The sequence below is a fragment of the Ovis canadensis genome, chromosome 13 (assembly GCF_042477335.2).
Source record: "Ovis canadensis isolate MfBH-ARS-UI-01 breed Bighorn chromosome 13, ARS-UI_OviCan_v2, whole genome shotgun sequence".
NCBI lineage: Eukaryota > Metazoa > Chordata > Mammalia > Artiodactyla > Bovidae > Ovis > Ovis canadensis.
Genome location: NC_091257.1, coordinates 91226466 through 91248212, shown reverse-complemented (window position 1 = coordinate 91248212; position 21747 = coordinate 91226466). Strand labels below are relative to the sequence as shown.

Here is a 21747-nt window from a genome sequence, read left to right as displayed (position 1 = left end):
CTCCTTGGAGGCCCTCAGCTTTGTCACTGAGACACTCTGGCTTCCTTCAGCCAGATTTTATCCCCAGATTCTATCCCCAGATTCTCTGTCTCCTGGAAAAATTAAAAGAGACATGATTTCATCTATTCTTACCAGCTCATGGCTTATTCATATCACCACGAAACCTGCTTGTTTAGGCCTGTGCTGGCTTTGCTATCCAGAGGCACAATGATTGGATTTTTCTTCCTTTCCTTTAAGCCAAGGTTTCCCACCTTGGTGCAGTGGATGGTTAGAGCATATAAGTTCTTTCTGGGAGCTGTCCTGCACACGGTAGGATATTTAGCCACATCCCAGGTCTCTACCTACTGGATGCCAAGAGTACTTCTCTTCCCACACTGTGACCGTCCCAAAGTCTCCAGACATTGCTACCTATCCCCTGGGGGTCAAAACCACCCTTTTGAGAAAAGCTGATTTCCAGGGATTTTTATATTTCTGATTTTAGAGTTCGCAAAGGATCACCTTGGACATCTTGCTGGAGGTTTGTAGGGAGAGAGGAGCTTTCTCTGAGCCTTTGCATGATTCTGACCTAAAGGTCTCCCAATTTCATTATTCAGTCCTTAAAACATTCTCAAAGAAGTCAAACTCCTAAAAGAAAACGCAGAGCATGCAGTCACTGTTGGTAGATTTCAGCCTCGTTTCTGCTCTGCTTGGTTCGGCTTTTTTCCTTTCTTTAGAGGCAGGCAAAAGTACAGGCTTTAGGGATATGACGTCTTCACTGGGTTGGAAATCTGACCTCTAGCACTGGCTTGCTGTGTTACCTCCGGCAGTTCACTTCACCTCTCTGGGCTCAGTTCCAGCTCTCAAACAATGCTCCCTACTTCGTGGAGTCAGTCTGTGTAAAATGCTGATTTAGCCAGCGCCAGGCCCAGGGCGAGCATGCAGAAGCTGCTGAGATTACTCTGTGCAGTGAGGGGTTTGAGAGGGGCCCACTGGGTAATCTCTTGATTGAAGCCAGCAGCATTTGGTTTTCTTTATTCCCTGCTTATCAGCCACATTCCATCAAACCCTGGGAACTGGCCCTTAGTAGGCCTGCCCTGGGCTTCCTTTTTCAATCCGCGTCCCTCCCAGGATTCCATCTGCCACCATACCTTTGTCTCTGTCCCCAGCCGAATTGCTGTTTTCCAGATAACCTCAGACCTACTCGAATGCCAGCAGCATTCCTCAAACAGAGCGGAGCTGCCAGAATAAGCCAGCAGCTTCCTGCTCTTTGCCCCAGAAAACATTTCAAGTGATCAAGTGATCGGGGTGGGGGTGGGGGTGGGGGGAGGATGCTGCAGCTGCTTATGCAACCAGCTTTAATCTGGGGTTAAAATCCACCATGCCAACCAGCGCTATATTTTACTTCCTCATCCCTTGGGAAGTGAGCTGTTTGGGAGGTCTGCCACAAGCTCGTCGTCCTACTTGTCTCCCCCTCCCCCAGAGCAGCACCCATGGACACAGATAGTATTCAGGGACGGCGGTGGGGGGCCCCTGCCCACACTGCCGGGAGGGAGAGCACAGTCCGATTAGCTCTGGCCTCCTGTCCCCGTCCCCCCGCCCTGCCCTCTCTTTGGTCTCCCGGTACTCAGTTCCACCCCCAGGAAGAGGGGGCCCCTCCCTTCTCGTGAGGCCCAGCCTGTTTTCCTGAGTGCTAGACCTTTGTGGAGTTGTCCCTCCCTGCATCTTGGCCTCTTTAGCCTAAAATGCAGCGACAGCAGCCACAAAATCCCCTCCCTTTTCATATAGCCTGGGCCCTGCCCCTGCGGTATCCAGTGTGCTGGGCTGGATTCCTGGCTTGTTCCTGTCTTGATAGGAGATTCCCGGCCAGGAAGAATTGATGTACACGCGGTGGGCATCTGTTGTCCATGGGGGCGGGGGGAGGGGGCAGGGCGAGCAGGCCCTCAGCTCCACTGTCTTCTTTGTGGCAACATACGGGGTAGGAAGGAGAAAGCCCACAAGTCCTAATTTTAGGAGGAGAAGGGGAGACTTTCCTGGGCTATGGTTTTTACCTCCTGGCATATGCCTGCGTCACCTCTGGAAGATTTCTCCAGCCTCTGAAGAACGGTGTTTAGTTTCTGTTGTTCCAGCTTGCTGGTTTTTTTTTTTTTTTTTAAACTTGTTCATTAAGCACCTTGTCTTAAAAAAGAAAGAAAAGGAGGAAGCAAGAGAGCACCAAATGTTTTAAGATCCTTTTTTGGATCTGCTTTTTCTTCCTCAGGCTACAGACCCACGGCAAAGACAGCCCGACAGAGGAAACAGGCACCTAATACTGTTGAGAAGGGTGGAATTATAAGCGGTTCTGAAATGCTAGTTAATATTTTACTGGGAAGCTGGGCCACAGATACAGTGGAGGTGGTGGTGGTGGGGAACTGCCAGGGTAGGGCTGAGCGTGAAACAGCCATTCCGTCTGCCTTTGGGGACCCGAAGAAGCCGCTCTCTGTGGAAATAAATTTAAGCAAGAGTCCTTAATAAAGCTCATGGGATCTGTCTGCCCACTGAGGGCCGTTTCCCGAGCACCACCATACAAGGCTGATTGTGGCAGGAAGGTCTAAGCAGTGGGTGTAGGCCTGACTAATAATGGGGGTTCTTGTTCCCGGCTGAGTTTGACATCTTTCTTTCTCCCTCTGGATTTAAATGGCTTCTCAGCCCGGGAGGCACTGCCTGTGCCCTGGATTCGGAAGGTACACGCCTCCTTGGGAAGCCAAGGCGAGAGAGACAGCAGCAGCTCGCTCACTCTCTCTCTCTCTCTCTCTTTCTGCATCTGCCGGGGGAGCTGCCGCTGGTATTTTTCCACAGGCCTTTTCTGCGATCTCAGGGCCTAGTTCTTCCCAGCCAGGCCCAGAGTCCGAGAGAGGGTTAATAGGCAGGAAGCTGAAGCCATCGCAAACTAATACGGAAGTCAGATTTTTGTTTAACTGACAGGTTTAGCAGGCCTCAGCCGTGGGGGAGGGGGCCGGGGAGGGGAAGGGAAGTTTGTAGATGTAGGCATGTGGCCTGCTAGGAGCGCCTTTGGCTTTTCTTAGGGTAAGGACGGAGGTGGGGGTGGGGGTGGGGGCCCTGGCATCCTGGCAGGGAGGCTGGAAACCATTTTGGTTTTTCCTTTGAGTTCTGGCTGGCGGGGGCGGTGGGGGCGGTGAGGGCGGTGAGAGGTTAGATTCTGGCCCGGGGGACAAGTGGCCTCCCTCGTCTGCTTTGTCCACAGGAGGCATTCGGACGATGACGGTGCAAACTTTGACCACTTGGCTCCCCTCCCCCCCTGGCAGCCTGAGTCCTCTGGCCTCTGAGAGGCCCAGGGCTGCTCTGGGGCGATTTCGGGGTGGGGTCGGGGGGCTCTCCTGGCATGTCTGGTTTGCTCAGAGGCCTGCCTCCAGCCTCCTTCTCTTGCCCCTGGGCCCTTTTCCTGGGCCTCCTTTCCCTACAGCCATCACTCCCCACCCTCCCCGCCACGGGTGGGGTAGGGGGCAGAACATTCTGCTGGATTGTTCCAGAAAGGGTTAGCCTTCCTCCCAGCAAGAGAGAGCCGTTTCTGAGGGGGCAGATGAGGTTGAGTCCTACCAGCTCACCCCCCAAAACTCTCTTGCCCGTGGCCTGCGGGCCTCAGGTTCTGCTGGAGCAGGTCAGGCTGGCTGCACTGGTTCGCCTGCGCCGGGAAATCTAGTCAGGGTGTGGGAGAAGGGCGTCTGGGGGCCCCTTTCCTCAGTTTTTCTTGCTGCAAAAGGCCTAGCTTAGCCTGTCTTTCTCTATGCACAGGATGGCTCTCTTGCTCACCAGAGCCTCACAAAGATAATCGCTCAGGAAGTGTCTCAGCCAATCCGGGGCCACCTTACACTCCGATTTGCCGGGGCAGCCAATCGGGGGTGCGCTTTCATGAGGCGGCCAGATCATCAAGCCGAAGTGCCAAACCCTTTTTCTGTGAGAACTAGGAGCCTGTCCTCCATGTTTTATAAGTATTGACATTACACAGTGTTAACAATGCATCCACAGAGGTAAGCTCGACTTTTTAACCATCTTTTCTCCCCCTCCCTCTGAGACATCCGCATTTGTGGGCGAGCCTTGTGATTTCTTGTGGCTGGCCGTGCCACACTCACCCCCACAGCACTTAGGTTAACTTGGAACTGTTTAGAGAGAATTTTTTTTTTTTTTTTTTTTTTGCTTTCTTGGGTCACATGGCTAAGTAGCCATTTAGCCAGAGCTCGATTTTGCAAACTGGCAAGGGCCTGGCACACCTTTTCTTCCACCAGGACATGGTGTTTCTAGAAGAGTGTGAAGCTAGATCCTGGTATTGCCAAAAAAGAAGCTTTTTTTTTTTTTTCTTCCTCCCTCTTCTCTCTCTCTCTCTCTCTCTCTCTCTCTCTCTCTCTCTCTGAGCAGTTCCCCCCTCCCCCCCCAACCCTGTACTATTGTCTTCTCTTGTGTTACATGCCTGCTGGGGAAAGAAAATGGAAGGTAAGCAAGCAGGCTCCCCTCCAAGGAGAGCTCATGGCAGACAGCAAAGCAGGCAAGTTTACCTCCAAAGAGGTGCTGGGAAGGCCGGACTCAGTGCTGGCCAGAGAGGATGTGTGTTTGAAACAGAACCAAAGGCCTCAGCAGAAGAGCAGTGCTGAGGACAGGTCCTGGGTCCTGGGGCCTAGGTGGGTGGTGGTGTCTCCCTCTGGTCTTTTTTCTCCCTGCAGGATTTCTTCACTTGAAACTACATTGTTCAGCCTTTTTTCCTGACTTCTGTTGATACAGAGTGTTATTCTGCAAAGCCAGCCTACAGCCAGCAAATGTTTCTGAAAGTGTTTTCTAGGCTTTGGAGGAAGTTTTTGGAGTAGGGATGGGGATTGGGGGTTGGGGGGGGCGTGTAGGAGGTTGTGGGGGGAGAGACGTTGGACAACATCCTGCAATAAATCTGAGGAGTCTTTTGAATCCCTTAGTTTCTTCCTCTTGCATGGCTTTCAGTGAACTCATGTATCCTTTCTCCTGCCTTTTCATTCTCCTTTCCTTCTTTTACATTGGATCATCCTCTGTCCTCCTGTGTGATAGAGTGCAGAGGAAATAAAATCACGTCTGTGGCTCATGGCAGCATCCCATATTCAGTGGTTGGGTTGTGGTGGTGTTGTTGTGTGTGTGTTTTTAATAATCCCGTGTAACTGTTTAAAAAAAATTTCCTTTTTGATCAAGTCCCAAATCTGCCAGCCTGTTCTCTCTTCTTAACTGTGGAAAAATGAGACGGTTGCTTGAACATTTGTTGGGTAAGTAAAGCAATCCATTTCTGTGACCATGTATAAAGAGTTTGGTGAACATTTGGGGTCTGTCTGTAACAGGGGGGTCTTGGCTCCAGCCTTTGGGGGCTTTTTTTTTTTTTTATGAGCAGGAACCCAAGGAGGGCTTTTAAATAGAGTCTTGATTTCAGGTGACTGTTTGAATCCACTGTTTTTCCTGATAACCTGGGGCTAGGATTGAAGATTATACTTCCTGTTTACCCTCGAACAGGGAGAAATTGTTCAGTTCATTGTGACTTGACTGGAGACCTTGAATTGGGTTTGTTTGGATATTAAGTAGAAAACTCTGGGGAGGCAATCTGCTTGTGAAATGTAAGGAAACTGCTTGGTGTTAGAGTCACAGAGCCTTAAAGGCAGGGGGTGGGTGGGGGGAGGAGCTCGGGGTGGTGGTGTGTGTGTGGTGGGGTGGTGTCAGTACTTATGTTTTAAGATACTTAACATGTCTGTAAAAATCCCACCCACCGCCAAACTTGGTCTGATTCAGGATTCAGTACATCCCAGACCCGGCCTTTTTCCAAGCCTGCCCCACACATCTGTATGCACGCCTGCCTTTACTTCTGATTTATTTCTTACTTTTTACATTTCCCCTTGATCTCTCAAGGCTGCAGCTAGAACTTCAGAGTGAAAAAAGTAGCTTCTTGTTTAGCATTTGCTTCAGAATTTCCCTAGACGTTCCACTTCATACATTTCCAGCCTGGAGACCAATCCAGGACTGTAAAAACTGGAAGTATATTCAGTTGCTGTATTATGCCAACTTTATGGAGTCAATAATCTTTCTTTTAAAGTGGTGTTCAGCAACCCACCTTTGAGAACCCATTGGAAAAAGGTCATTTAATAACGAGGAATGTACCTCATTCTAAGCTTGAGAAAAGTCTGTGTAAGACAGGCCAGCTTCTCAGAGTAAAGAGACAGGCCATTAATGATGTAACATACTTAGAACTGTGTGCTTCTAACCCACACCAGAAAGTTCAGTCACTTTAGCTCTTTTCTTTGTTCTTATCTCCTGGCTGTAAATGAAAATTACATATTGAGGTTCATAGGAGCAGTATCTAATCACAAGACTGCTGGTTTCTTGCCGTCACTGTTTGCATAATGGTGTATTTGTTGGGCTGGAAGGAGACCTAAGGGCAGGGCACTTGTCCTCCAAAAGCTTGCATTAAAATGGCTCCCACAGGTTTGCAAAGCCAAGATCTGTTTTCAGATGTGCAGCCCCAGCAAGTTCTCAGCCCTGGACCAAGCCAGCCTCTTGCCTCTAGTACTGTGGCCAAGCAGCAGACATGAGTCTGTAAAAAGTTAATTGCTTTCAAAGTAGTGTTGTTTTCCAGTTTTCACTCGGGGTGGGGGGTGGGGGTAAATAAATGTCTGCATTGCAGCAGGACTAGGTAAGAGGCAGCAGGCTGGCTCACAGTGCAGCCCAATGGGCTTCCTCTTTCCAGCTTTTGAACCAATAGACTTGGAGGAAAGGTTACAGATTGACAATTGCAGTGGCCGGACCCAGATCAGGCCTTCTGGAAATTTCTACCATCTTTGTTCCTTTTAGGAAAAGGAGGTCTGCTGAGCTGAAGCATCTCCTAGGTTCCCTGCCTAGGGCATCTCCCTCCCCCCACCTTTTCTTTTTTACATCAAGGTAGACGGGTTCTCTCTGCCACATTTGTAAATTGCAGAGGGAAGAACAGAACCGTTGGGCTGTTTTCCTTTTTCCTTCTGCCTCCTCAATCCCCAAAGAGGGATGCACAGCTGCAAGGAACAAACAGACACACTGGAGCTTTTGATTCGTCTCTTTCTCTCTTTTTTTCCCTTCAAGACCCTCCAGGATGGATTCACTTTCTGCTTTGGGAAATTAAGTGGCATTCGTGTTGGGGGAGGGGGAGTAACTGCTTTTATTAGCTCCAGAAAATGGTCCGTGTTCTGTCTGTAACTAAGAATTAATTATATATAATCACTCAGTAAACTTTCTACACAGTTTTTCTAATTGCTGCATAGGAACATGGTTTGCCTGCTGAAGCTGAGTCTAAGTTACTTTTATAATTAACAGCTCAAAGATTTGAGTCAGAAAGAAAAGCAACAATGAGGCCTCCTGGATTATAAATTAGAGATGAAAACAATAGCTTTTTTTTTTTTCTTTCTTTCTTTCTTGTTACCCCTTTTCTTTTAAACAAAACATTCCCCTTTTTCTTACCCCGGGGAGAACAGTGGGGAAATGGCTTCAGGTTTTAAACAGGAGAGATGGGGGGGTGGGGGGGAGATGAGTCACTCTTGCAGAAAGCAGGGTGACAGCAACCCAGCAAAACCTGAAGGCAAAGGTAGGTTTTTCTATTTTGCAAAGTCCAGCCACCTGACATGTGTGTGATCTCTTTGTTTCTCTTGCCTCCTTTTCCTCTTCCTTCTCCTGGGCAGAGGCCACAAACATTTGTCAGCTGGGAAGCGCTAGGTCTGGCTTTGCCTCTGCTTTGACCCTGAAAAGAAAGATAACCTGCAAAAGTGCCTTGGTCACCCCACCGCAGAGGAGGAGGAAGGGAGAGTCATTGTAGCAAGCCAGCCCTTGCCTTGCTTGCAAAGGCAGAAGCAAGTAAGGATTCACCCTTGGCTTCAGGTTGCTAAGGCTATGGCCGCCCTTCCCCCTCCGCCCCACTCTGCTTACTGATAAACAAGCAGGCAGGAGCCGTTTCAGCAGTGCAGCGAACTGGGCTGCCAGCCTGTCCCTCCTCATCAAGATTACCTACCTACCGGCCGGCCAGGAGCCAGCCGCCTGTCCTCGCCCTGGCACAGCGTTGGGCACTCTGCCCTCCTTTCTCTCCTGAAGCTCCAAAACAGTCACCTTGAAAACTCTGAGGCCATGCTCAGACCTGTAACCGTAAATTACATTATCCACTATGAGGCTCTTAGCTCGGCCTGTGAAAGCAGGTTTTGCCAAACCCATGGTTAATTTTGAGGGCTCTGTTGGGGGTGGACAAAAATTAATTTGTGAGTATTCTTCTGCGCCTTGGCTAAGGGGGAGGTTTTCCTGTTGTTTCTCCTCTGCAGACTCGGATTGTCTTTTGATGTTAACTGTCTTAGGACTGGCTAGGTGTTGGGGGGCCGTTTCCAGGCTTATTAAACAGCCTTTTTATTTTCCTTTGGCCTCAGACTGGGGTACAGCCCTTCAGATGCCTGCTGCCCTGGAAGCACTTTTCATTTTCCCCAGCTCCTCTTTGGTCGGGATGCAAGGCTGGTTTCTAATCTACCAGCAAGGAGGAATGGGCTTCCTTCCCCCTCCCCAGCTTGCGCCCTTTTCAGATTTTTGTTGTCTGCGCAGACACCTGTCTGTCTGCACTTTATGCCACGGGGCTGCCTGATTCCTAACCTTCCACCCACCTAATTCGAGGGTAAGGGGGCCTCACTGTAGAGCCTCACGTTGAAGGCTCAGGATCTGAAAGAGAAGGGTTTTCCTTAGGAACCTGTGACTTCACAAACTCCCCCTGTCACTGCAGATTTTTTTTTTAAGCCTCTAAACGTTGGGTTGTTGGTGTCCTTTGGTTGAGCTTTTTCCTAGTTCTGATATTTAGGAAGGTGGCTTTGAAACTAGCAGGGCTGCTTAAGCCAGAGCTACAGCTATTGAACAAACTGCTACCATTTTAGCTTCAATACAGGAATGAGGCAGTGTTGCCAGACGCCATTTTAAGAATCCTGCATAAATAGCTTAGCTCCCGATGACTCTGCCTGTTTTAGGTGAGTGCTTATATAAAGCTGCTAACCATTCCCTCCCTCCCCCGCCCCCCCATTTTTAAAGAAATTAATTGCAGATTTAGGGAAGCATGGTGTTTGGATTTTGATATTCCCTCTTTTGTGATCTGGAAGAGGAAAGATGTTTGTATCTTGGGGATGAAATATTTCTTACAGCCTGGACCAGTTTGGTATTTTGAATGAAAGTGAAAAAGCTGAAGGAAAAGTCCTTTCTACTGATTGCATGATTCTTGAATTGCTGTGTGATGGTCCTCAGCTGTAGACCCAGAGTCTTGTGCATGCTGGTTATATATTCTAAGAGGGGTTAGATATTCTTGGTTAAAAGTCAAATAGTAAGGGCACTTGGGGAGAAGAAATATCTGGGCATTGTGTTTCCAGGCAGTTTTCTATCCAAACTAGCTATTTTTCTCTTTTCTCTCTCTTTACTGGAAGTGTGGAGGGGATGGGATTCCTGGGAATTACGGACCAGCCTTGAGTCTTCAGAATTAATAATCAGAAGGCTTAAAACATTCTGGAGGTGCAGTTCATCTGCAACTTTTAATTGCTCTTTTCCAGTGCATGCAGGTTAAGTAAGCAGAGGTTTTCTTGCTCAGGCATTGGGGGAGAAATCTTTTATTCTTTCTGGGCGGGATGGGATGGTCTTGGTTGTCTGTGCAGGCGCTGGTTATTTCTTCTTTAATTGCCTGAAATGTATCAGTGTGTGAAATCCAGGGGCAAGTGACTTAGGCGAACCTGTGAGTGCAAGAGGGGATGGTGGTGGGGAGCATACAGTATATACAACTAGTCGGTGGGGTATTTTCCTGTTGGGGTGAGAGGTTGTTGTTTGATTTTCAGCTAATTTTACTCTTTTCCTTAGCGGGGCCCCTAGCCGACCTAAAAAAAAAAAAAAGTAATGTCAGTTTGAAACAAGGACTGCTTGTTCCATTGTTTTGGATTTAAATAATCGGGGTTGCTGGAAGCTAGCAGATATGGAAGGAAAAATGCTGTATATTTTGTAAGACTTTAATGTGTTAATGACAAGAGTTCAACGTCTTTTCCCCAGACATAGCCTCTTTTTCTTATTTGACTGCTTTTTTGTTTTCCTCCAAATGACTGAACAGTTCTTAACCTAAACTGACTGAGATCTGTGGGGCATTCAGACAGGTACAAATCTTTTCTCACCACCACTTTTGATGTAATATTCATATTTTTTCCCCCACCCAACAACATACTAGTACTTAACACTAAACCAAAAAAGCAAAAAAAAAAAAAAAAAAATGAGATCAGTGGTGTAGAAAAAAGGAAGTCCCTTTAGATGTGGCTATTCAAAATGACTAATTTTGCATTCTGGTCTTTGCTTTTGTAAATGAATTTTTTTTTTTCCCTTTAAATGCATAGACATTGCAGTTTCCTTTAGTCAAATACAAGTTGTGTGTGTGTGTGTGTGTGTGTGTGTGTGTGCGTGCGTGTGTGCGCGCGTGCATGCATGTACATGTATGAGTTCCCTTTGAAAGGATGGCTTGCTGATCTGTGAAAAAGATGGTTTTCTGAAATTGTTGTCCTTCAAATCCTTGACTAAAGCTGGTGGTGCTGTTGCTAGAATTTAGGTTTAGATTATGGTGCCCACTTTGTAATACTTGGAAAGATAAAACAGCTTAACTTTCTTTTCCCTCTTTTCTGCTCCAGCATTGATTATCTTAAACTCTGCAGCAAATAGCCACCCCTTTGCTAGTTTGCATTTTCTTAGCCTCTCAGCAGCTTTCCTCCCTGAAGTATTCAGCCTCCTCTAGGCTGTTACAAGCCAAATAATTGTTCTCTTGAATGCAACCCTCCTCCGTGATCAATACACCTTTGAATGTTTTCATCACTGCAGAAATCCTTCAAGTGGGTTCGGGGAGGCGGGGTAGGCTCTGTAAATGCATAATTGTTTCTTTTCACCACCGAACATTTTGGTTGGATACCAGATTAGCGTTTCCTCCATCACTCAAAATATGGGATCAGTTTCAAGAAGTTTAGTATTTCACATACTTCGTGCTAGAGAGGGGAACAGAATTTTAGTTGCTAGAAAGATCAAGGTTGCTGTTTGTGCTTTTGAAGCTGACCATTTTCCCCCTCTCTGAAGGGACTGCCTGGGGCTTTCTGTTAAAATTTATTTCCAGTCACCCCAAGCAAGAAACCATAGGCAGCATCCATTTGACAGTCTGGGTGTGTTGCATGCAGGGGGTATGTTTCAAAGTTGAGAATGTTTGTCCCTTAAGTTGGAAGAAAAAGTACCCATGCTAAAATCACCTGCCACAAATCACTGTTCTATTATTGCACGTTAGTGACGTGTTTAAATTTCAGAGGCGCTGGCTTCTGACAAAAACCGCTTGTGACAACATGTCCGTTGTTTCTTTGGTGGTTTGTGTCCCAAGCTTTCCCTACAGATGCACTGTGAATGAAATTGTCAACAGGGTTCAATATCAGAGGCCTAAATGTGTTAATATTCTGGTTTAAAAGCAGACTACCTTTCTCTTTCTTCTCTTTGCTGAGACCAGTGAAGTTGGAGGCCTCCAAGTTCTTCTAACTTAATCCTGAGCTCTCATCTCTTCCTTTTTCTATCTAGTCTCATCAAACACAGAACTTTCCTAAATGCATCTCCACCTGACCCTGAGGTTCCAAGCCATTTGGGACTTCTCTTTTGTCTCATCACTGTCCCAGACCACGAAACACAGGCGGGACATTCTGATTCTTCCTGCCTCACCCAGCCTCCCTCCTGTCCTGGCTCTTCAGTCTTCCAGAAAATTTCAGCCGTCTCAATTGGAGATGGCACTCATTTCTTCTTGTTGAACCACAGTCTGATGAAAATGCATCTAGAATAATTGCTCAAATTCTTATCACTTCGTTGTCAGCTGAATGTTTGGAAAGTTCCGACATCTCAAATAGTTGGCACTTTTAAAAGCAGATCTTCCTGGCTTGGCCTGAGAAGTGTATGTGTATCCATGGGAAAAATGGAAATGACCTGCACTTTGTTCAGCTGGGGAGCGTTCCAGCCAAGAGAGGGAGAGAAGATTCTGGTGAAGGGGCCTGGTTTTCCCTACTTCTTGTCCCAACCCCCGACTCTCAGCCTGTCTTTTAAATAATCCCTCATTCCACTTTAGTGGGGGTTGGGGGGGGAAGATAATTAGTCACAGCTCAGAAGAGTGCTGAATGCTTTCTCTAAGCCATGCTTGCTGCAGAGACGAAACATCCCAGGAGCTGGGAATGTGGGGACCCCAATCTTAATTCCTGGGCTAAATGCTGGTGGTTTGAATGTTTTGAAGCCAGGCCTTTTGCTTCTAGCATAGGCATATTTTTCTACTTTGTGATTTAATGTATGTATTTTCATGTTCCTGCCTCATCACTGCCTCATCGGGGAATTTTAAGATTTAGCAGGGAGTTCTGCAAAGATACTCTTTGCCTTGCAGAACTCAAAGAGATCAGAACTCCAGGTACCCTGAAAACCATCTCCAGCCTGAACCCAGTGTTAACAAGAAACTTAACTTACTCAGAGGCTGGGTTTTCATTGGTCCAGGGCGGTAGATTGTAACTGTGTGTCTCATTAAAAAAAAGCCTTTTGCATCTCCCAATAGCATGACAACTGGAATAGTCATTTGACTTCAGGAACAAACTAGTATTTTAAAAAAAACCCTATAGGAATCTTAACACGTCTTTGAAATCAGATGTGGATTTCTTTCCCCCTGCCTCTTCTAAGGATGGGGGATTGTCTTAAAAAGGTGGCTTTGTTGTTAGAACTTCTGAATAAATGCCCCCATGGGGCAAGATCTCAGTCTACCTAAAACGTGAACATAATTTGCTCTGTTTCAGCTTGGCTGAAGAGGAAATAAAAACAGAACAGGAGGTGGTAGAGGGCATGGATATTTCCACCCGCTCCAAAGGTAAGTAAAAACCTTGTATTATCTATTCCAGAGCAGAGGAGGAAATTGGAATTCCTTTTTCTTGTTGTTGTAGAGCAGTCAAGTGTGGCTTACGAGCCGAGGTTGCAACACTCCTCCCATTTTGAGAGGTTGGCGCCTTTGATGGATGACCCTCATTTATAGAGAAATCTCCTCCTGATTTTCTTTCCCTTGCATGTCTGGCTAGGTGTTCTGACCTGTTGGGAATTGTCCCAACAGTCAGTTTTATGTGGTGTGTGTCATGACTGAGGATGGCTGGCTAGCTCTCTGCAGGGTGACTTTTGGGAATCAATTAAATAAAGCATGTTCTAGAAGCAACTGGCATCTCCAGCCGCTTCTTGGTTTCCAATTTTAATAAAAGGTCTCTTTGAAATCATGAAGGTGGAATGAAGGTGATCCACTTCCTGGAAAACGGTGGTCTTGGTTAGTGAGTAAAGGAAAATGTTAGGACCTCCTGGAATTCTGGGGCCAGTGTTAGAATTTTGCAAGTCAGAGTAAACGCAGGTGTGTGCTTCTGTTCAGAATCCTGTGTTAGGGTGCCTCAAAGGTCTTCTAATTGCGATATTGATAACTTTTTGTTTGGTCTGTATGAGACTTACCCACGTTGCCTTAGGGGTGCTTTTAGAAGGTTGATGAAAATGCTCCTCTTCAAACTAAGTGGTTGTACCATGGTGTTGTTATGCCTTCCACGTCTCTGGGTACCTGTGCTGGGAGTGGCAGGAAGGGCTAGACAGAGGATGAGTACAGACTGCCAGAAAGAGTCCTTTCCAGCTTAAGAGCTTCACAAAATGTGGTTCCATAAAGGTGTTTGAGACAACAGAGCTTTTTGAGGATTTTTATAAGACAGCCTGTCATTCTGGGCGATGATGAGGGTCAGCTAGTGGTGGCTGTTGTTGGGTCTGGCCAGCCTGACAGGGTCTGGGCCTGGTTCAAAGAGGTGGGCAGGCTGGGCTGCCTGGGTGGGTGGTCAGTGCCTGGGGAGCAGGAAGAGGATGTTGGGAGGGAGACAAGGCCCAGTCTGAGGCCTGCTGCCCTTCCCCACAGCCCCCACCCAGCTCAGGCTAGACCAGCAGCAGAGCCGCAGGGGAATCTGAACAAAAGGTGTCCGGAGACAGCTGCCGATGGGAAGCAGGTCCCAGCTCCCCTTTGCGGTCAGAATTGACTGTGGAGAAGAAACTCGAGAGAATGGGAGCTGGAGGCGGGCTCTTTGTACTTGATCTGCGCATCACTCGGACACTTTTCTGGCTCCGCTGCTCAGTTTTCTTATCTGTAAAATGGGCTGTTGGGTTAGATTCCAAGAGTCCTTCCACCTTGGGTTTCTCTTGTAAAGGTAACCCGTCCTGGCGGCATTTATGTAGGCTGTGCTTGGAGGGTCCAGGAGCCTTTACTTAACCTGGGAGGATGTGGGAAGTCGTGTTCCCATTTTCAGATGAGGAAACTGAGGCTCCGAGTGCTAATGTCTCCCAGGTCGTAAGTGTAGGATGGGATCGGACCGAATCGAGGCTCTGATTCCAAGGAGCTGCTTCTTTCCTGAACTTTCAGGGCCTGAAAGGGCCCGGAACCCAGTCATTCTCCAAAACGGTCCAAACTGGGGACTATCAGCCTGCTCAGGCCCGTCCGTCTGTGTGTGGAGACCCCACTTCTCATCTTCTTGCCGACCCTCTGGACGTTCCTGGCCCTTCACCCTATGTCTGGGCTGCCCGAGGTGTGACTGCTCTGGGATCATCACCGCCCCTCTTTCTTATCTGCCCCGCCCCATCCTCTCCCACCAGCAGCCGGGTGATTTTGGAAAAACACATTCACGGGATCTGTCTGCTCTTGCTGAGTCCTTCCGCTGCCCTTCCAGCGCCCTCAGACTCCAGTTTGTTGTCACTGTGACCGACCTGCCTGGCCTGAGCCCTTCAGCTTCCTTCTCTTTTGTTTACCTGTAACGCTCTGTGCACCTGACCTCACTTGAGCTCCCCGCTCCTCCTCCCTGGGGGCCCTTTGCTGGGAGCACGCCACCCTGGGTCCCGCTGCCTAGTTTTCTCATCTCAGAGCCGTCTCAGACGTCATCTCCTCAGGGAGGCCTTCGGTGGCCACCCAGCCCACGGAGCCATTCCATCGTTTTCTGATAGGTTTTCAAAATAAACCTCATTTTAGAGCAGTTTTTAGGTTTCTGGATAAGCAGAGTGTTCCCATACTACCTCCTGCCCCCGCCCCCACACACACATAGTTACACACACCATTTCCCCTCTCTTTTTAACACCATATATTGGTCTGGACCATGTGTCACAATTAATGAATTGGTGTGCTTCATTCAGATTTCCTTAGTTTTTTCCACTAAGATCCCTTGTCTGTTCCAAGACCCCACCCAGGATCCCACATGGCATTTAAGTAACGTGTCTCCTTTAGAATCCTCTTGGCTGTGACCATTTGTTAGATCTTCCTTGTTTTTCATGGCTTTGCTAGTTTGGCGGTATTTTGTAGGATGAGCCTCATTTGGGGGTAATAATTTTCTCATGGTTGGACTGGAGTAGACTGGAATTACGGGTTTCTGAGAGGAAGGCTTTAAAGTGCCGTTTTCATCACGTCATATCAAGGGTATGTGTTGTGAATATAGTTCACCTCTGGTGCTGTTGACCTTGATCACTTGGCCAAGGGGATGTTTGTCAGGTTTTTCCTCTTCCTTTTTGGAAGGAAGTCACAGTGCTCAGCCCACGTTTACAGAATGGGGAGCCACGTCCCATCTCCCGAAGGCCAGAATATCTATATAAAGTATTTTGTGTTTTTCTGTATGGGAGATTTGTCTTGTTTTCCTCATGTGTTCAGCCATTTATCTATATCAGCAGGGACTAAACTGTTTTATACTTTGGGTTATAGTTCGGTACTACTTACTTATTTTGTTGCTCAAATTGTTCTAGCTTTGGCCACTGGGAGCATTTTCAGTTGGCTCCTGTGTCCCTTTGACATCATTGTCGATTGATCGGTTGATTGATTGAATACTGTGTTACTTTCTGCCACTGCAGAAGTGCTCTCGGCATTTCTTAGGATGCTTTAGGCTCGTTTGGGTCTTCCCTGGTTGCTCAGCGTACAGTAGTACGCTGCTTGCACTACAGGAGCCGCAGGAGCCGCAGGTTCCATCCCCGGGTCAGGAAGATCCCTTGGAGAAGGAATTGGCCACCCACCCCAGTATTCTTGACTGGGAAATCCCATGGACAGAGGACTGGACTCTGAAAGAGTCGCACACGACTTAGCGACTAAACCACCACCCCCACATAGGCTCATCTTGTATGTATTTTCTGCCTAGAATTAGCCATTTCCCTAAGGCCCCCTGTTATTTATTGGAGAATGGCTTTAGAAACCAAGATCTGGGTGCTGGATGTCCTCATTGCTACTGAGGGGTCTTTGCTTCTAGGTCCTTTCAGCTGACAGAGTGAAGAAACACATATGTGTATGGGAACCTACATGTAAGCACCTCTATAAGTATTTCTGTCTGTATCTAAGTTAGATTGAGTTCCTACAGTTGTCCCTGACTCTGATCCATTACCACCTGGATCCTTCTAGCTTTCTGTCCTTACTTAATCTCTGATCTCCCACTCTCACAGTGAGAAGTGGCTCATACCATCTGCCATTCTTTACCATGTTCTGGTACATTTAAAATCGTTAAGAAAAAGAGTTTGATTATTTGGCTGTACCAGATCTTAGTTGCAGCATGTAGGACACACGCGAACTCTTAGTTGCAGCATATGGGGTCTAGTTCTCTGACCGGGGATTGAACCTAGGCCCCCGTCATTGGAAGCGTGGAGTCCTAGCCACTGGACCACCAGGGAACTCCCCATTTACAATCTGAACGTTCAGCATTCAGCTTGATGCACTTTAACACGTGTGTACACCTGTGGAACCATGGCCCAGATCAAGACAGCTGAACATTCATGGCATTCCAGAAGCTCTTCATGGACCTTGTCCATGATATTATATTTCTATTTGTTTGTTTGTTGATGGTCTCCTATGCTGTGTTACAGGCCCCTTCTCTCTCCAGGGCCTGCGCCACCACTGTCAACCTTTCCCTTCCGTTTGAGAGGCAGGATGGCATGGAGGTTTCAGAAAACCTGCTTCTCGTGTCAGACTCCCTGAGCTTGCCTTCTGGCTGCCCTGTGCCTAGCTGGGCTGTTCTTCATGGCTCAGTTTCCCCTTGTGCATGGGGGGTGATAAGAACAGTGGGTTATGGTGCAGATTAGGATTTTAAATGGGGAGTTCCCTGGTGGTCCAGTGGCTAGGACTCCACGCTTCCAATGAAGGGGGCCTGGGTTCAATCCCTGGTCAGAGAACTAGACCCCGTATGCTGCTCGTTATGTGCAGAGCGCCCAGAACAGTGCCAGGAACACGGCTAGCGCGTGGACGTGTTAACCACGATTAGAATCAGCTGAGGAGGGTGCACTTGTGTTGATAAGCCTACCAGGTGGAAGCCTTCCTCAGCAAGTTGTGCTTCTTTCCCTGCTCCCAGTCTCCAGGAAGAGGGCATGGAGGTCGTTAATGAAGAATTGTATGATCCAAAATATATAAACAGTTTATAAAGCCCAATATCAGAAAACAAACAACCCAATCACAAAATGGGCTGAAGACCTGAATAGACGTTTTCCCAAAGAAAACACACAGATGGCCTTTGGGCACGTGGGAAGATGCCTAGCGTCGCCAATGTCAGAGAGATGCAAATCAAAACTTTAGCAATAACAGATCACCTCATGCCTTTCAGAATGGCCATCATCAAAGAGTACAAATAATGAGAACTGGCAGTGATACGGGGATAAGGAAACCGTTGCTGCGTTATTGGTGGGATGGTAAATTGGTACGGCCGCTATGGAGGACAGTATGGTGATTCCTCAAAGAAACTAAACAGAGCTGCCGTGTTACAGCAGTTCCACTCCTGGCTGTAAACATATGTATATGAAAAAGTAATTTGAAAAGACGCATGCACCCTGATATTCATAGCAGCGCTATTTACAATAGCTGAGATATGGAAGCCACCCAAGTGTCCATCAACAGAAGAGATAAAGAAGATGTGTATATACAAATGAATATTACTCAGCTATAAAAAAGAATGAAATGCTGCCTTTTGCAGCAACATGGATGGACCCAGACAATATTTGTCTTAGCAAGATAAGTCAAAGACAAGCGCTGTATGCTCTCACTTATGTGTGGAATAAATATATATATGGGCAGCGTAGGGGTATGGGATTAAGAGCTACAAACCACTACCTATGAAATAGATAAACAATAAGGCTATGCACACAGCACAGGGAATTACAGTCACTTTGTCATAATGGGGTATAATCTGTAAAAATACTGAATTGAAATGCTATATACTTGAATTTAATATAACATAAATCAATAAAAAATTGTACTTCAATTGAAAAAAAGAGAATTGTATAGGGTAGCCCAGTGGGTATGCTTAGGACCGGCATCCTATCCTCTGAGACATTTGGACTGATTTTCTCAGGACCTTTGGAGCCTCTGTTCTGGTGGGGAATCGGGAGGAGAAGGGGTACCTGGTTTCGAGGGAGACCTTCCGCTCTCCCCAGGGACTGCCTTGGATGGCTTTCCTTGTGTGGAGCCGAGCTTCCAGTCATCGGATGGCCAGGTGACTGACTGGCTTCTTCTATGTCTAGGGAACCTTTCTGATAGAACCTCTGGGGTTAGGTGAGGACGCCGCACACGCAAAGAAAGGCCTGGAGTTATGATACTGGGTTGCTGGGGCTCTGAGAGCTAAAGTTAGCCTGGTCCAAATGTGACCCCCTTGCAAAGGCGGGAGTGAAGGCTTCTCTCTCTCTGAGTCCCGATGATTCGAAATCCATGTTGTGAGGCTGTGGGCTCCGTGAACACATACTTGTTCCTCTAGCCTGCTTTTCTTACGGTTTGGGAAATTCATGCTTCAGCCCCTACCCGATACCGTCCAGTTGGGGTTCTTTTGTTGTGAGCAGCTTTTCTTACGGTTTGGGAAATTCATGCTTCAGCCCCTGCCTGATACCGTCCGGTTGGGGTTCTTTTGTTGTGAGCAGCGGAAGCCAGATCGGGTTCTTTGGAGCAGGGAAGGGATGGACTGGGAGGTGGATGGACTCAGTGGAGTGGCTGGAGGCCCAGTGCTGTTTTGGGGAGTGAGGCTAAATATACAGTCTCTTCAGATCAATAGGATAGAGTCCCCAGGGAGAGTCCCTTACCTAGGGCCTTTTTTTTGCCCTTTGGCCGAGGAAGGGCTGGTATTAGACCCTTGGACCCTCCAGGGTTGCCCTCACTGGGGAAGAGATAATTCCTCAAAGGAGGATGAGGACCACCAGGCATCTTGGGAAACTGGCAGCATCATGCCCTCCTTGTGGGTGGAGAGGAGACCCTGAGCTGTACTGGAGAAACGTAGAAGTCCTAAGAGGAATTGGCTCAGAATTCTTTCATTCTGTTCCTGTGTAGTTTGTACGACCTTTCGGATTCTCTAACTGAATTTCAATTTGTGCACCCTCTTCCCCCTGACACATACTCACTTATTAACTGAATAATTCCCAAGCCAGTCATTGCCATAACGCCAGCCCTGGCATTTACTGGAGCATTTTAGTTCTCAGGAGACAAAGCTTTCGCACTTTCAAGATGTCAGGTTGACATTTGTGTCCAGGGGTAATGACCTGCTGAAAGAGGCTAGAGCAAAACTCTGAAGTGCCGTAGAGGTGCCCGGTGTGTTTGCCTAGCTGCTGTTTTCCTGAGTACTCACTAGGTGTCAAGTATTAGATGTAAATTACTTCGTTTGATTCTCTTAATAATGCTGTGTTACAGGTGTGTTGTTATTCCCTTTTTATAGTCCAGGAAACTGAAGCTCAGAGAGGTTAATGAAGTGGCCAAGTAGAGAAGAGAGGTTAGGTTTTATCTTTGATCTTAAACCTTTGTCCTTGGTCATGAGCCCCCAGGATCCTGGGTGAGATGTCCTCAGGGGCCAGCAGGTGGACCAGTGAATGTAGCTGGTATCCAGGGTTTCGGGGCCTTTGGTGGGTGGGAGACCATCTGTCCTAAAGGGGTAGGGTGCCTCCCTCTGATTGCTGAACAAAGCAGGAACAGGAATATGTCTCACTTGGTGTCACCAGCTGGGATTTTATTCCCCTCCCCGCCCGCCTCCTGTAAAAATGCCTGATTTAGAATCGTGATCCATGTAGCCCAGTTTCTGAAAGACCATGCATGAACCCAACAGAACACATCTCCGGGTCACAAGTGGTGGGAGAGTTGTGGGTTTGCATTCTCTGCAGGAGACTGGACACAGCACACAGTTCAGTGCAGGATTTTAGCCACACGACGTAGGAGTGTGGCTCCTCCAAGGATAGGAACTTAAAGTCTGAAAAGTGATGGACGCTAGGCGCTCACGGCTCCATACAAAGGCTCTCCTGTTTGGGCTGCCTGTGTCTTGATCCTGCGATGTGTACATTTTGCAGTAATGATTGTGGTGTGCGGATGCCAGGCTGCCAAAGCTGAAACCATTTTTAAAAAATGTCTGTGTAATGTCACCTGCGCAAGGGAACGAGCCACTTGGAAACCCTGCACAGATGCAACGGAAGCCCAAGATATTAAAATCTCGAACAGTACCATTCTTGCTGAGATTTGCCTCGGTATGAATATGTTTTCCAAGACAGGAAGCTGGAGAATATACAATTACAGCAATTTGCTAACCAGCCCGACCTTAATTAGTACAGGATCCTCGTTCTCACTGTTGTATGTAAATTAAGCTTGTTTCACAAAGGGACTGTTTATGAGGACGGCTCTCAGACAGAGACCTTGTATCATTCTTTTTTTTTTTTTTCCCCAAGGAAACTTTAAGAAACTATAACCGTGAACACCCATTAAATCACAGTGCGAGGCTGAAGTGCTGAGAATATTTCTTTTCAAAAATGAGCATCAGTATTTTTAACTCAATTTTGGCTCTTCACATTTCCTCCAGCCCGAGAAGTGCCATCCATATACTGTGCAGTGGAAGGAATTGATTTGCGAGTTAGATAACTACCAGATTGTTCCTCTCCCAACAAGGTCTAAAATATTCCTGCAACTCTTGAGAATTTTTGGATATGGCTTTCTGAATGAGAAACCTTCTACCTTCTCTTGGCCTGCAGAGCCTCGGTGCAGTCTGCCCATGGAATCCTGTCAGCACCTTCTGTGCGATTTATCTTCATGGTTCACTCGTGGAAAACCCTGCGTTTGCCCCAGTTTTGAAGCCTGACCTACGTTACATGTTTATGTGACTGCTGTTGTTCCAGAAGACTGTGATCTACAATGAACCATTTTCAACCTTAGTTTCAAAAGAACCATCTCTCCTTTTTCCTTCTCCTAGTGCCTCTGGAGTTAACATTCTAGGTCTGAGGCCTTTTAGAGATCCTGGCGCTTTTTTTTTTTTTTTTTTTGCTTGAAAGTTTCAAAGAGTAGTTATTTCACTTTGCTCCATTGGTGGAGGCCCCTTGATGATTAACTTGAGGGGAGCAAGCTTGGCAAGCCCACATCTCAGAGTTGGGGTGAGTGGGGGTGCCCCCCTGCCCAATTCTGTCTTACCTTCAGCTTTCCTGGAACCCAGAGATCGAGCATTTCAAAGGGAACAGTAACAAGGTTTTTATTTTTTAAGTATTATTATTATGTTTGGCCGATTTGTGCAGTGTGTGGGATCTTAGTTCTCCGACCAGGGATCGAACCAGTGCCTTTGGTGCTGAAAACACCATTTCCTAACCACTGGACCACCAGGGAATTCCCAGCAACATGGTTTTTAATCCAGTCACAGAATTGTTCAGTGATCATCTCGTTGTTTATTCTTTCAGTCGTGTCCAACTCTTTTG

The 21747-nt window shown here is 47.3% G+C and overlaps 1 protein-coding gene across 29 annotated transcripts in view; it reads left to right on the top strand.

The window, feature by feature from the left end:
• The first annotated feature begins 2715 nt into the window (after positions 1–2715).
• The window catches only part of ZMYND8 (zinc finger MYND-type containing 8), a 124425-nt gene continuing 105393 nt past the window's right edge, over positions 2716–21747 (top strand). For 11 of the 29 annotated variants that reach the window (XM_069548737.1, XM_069548735.1, XM_069548722.1 and 8 more), the window contains exons 1-3: positions 2716–3042; positions 3769–4004; positions 12831–12901. In XM_069548737.1, the coding sequence (XP_069404838.1) occupies positions 3991–4004; positions 12831–12901 (85 nt within the window). In that variant the 5' untranslated portion in view covers positions 2716–3042; positions 3769–3990. Of the gene's footprint in view, positions 3043–3768; positions 4005–4199; positions 4465–5181; positions 5253–12830; positions 12902–21747 lie in introns of those variants that run through there. The other 18 variants (XM_069548727.1, XM_069548711.1, XM_069548718.1 and 15 more) reach the window with 9 other exon arrangements.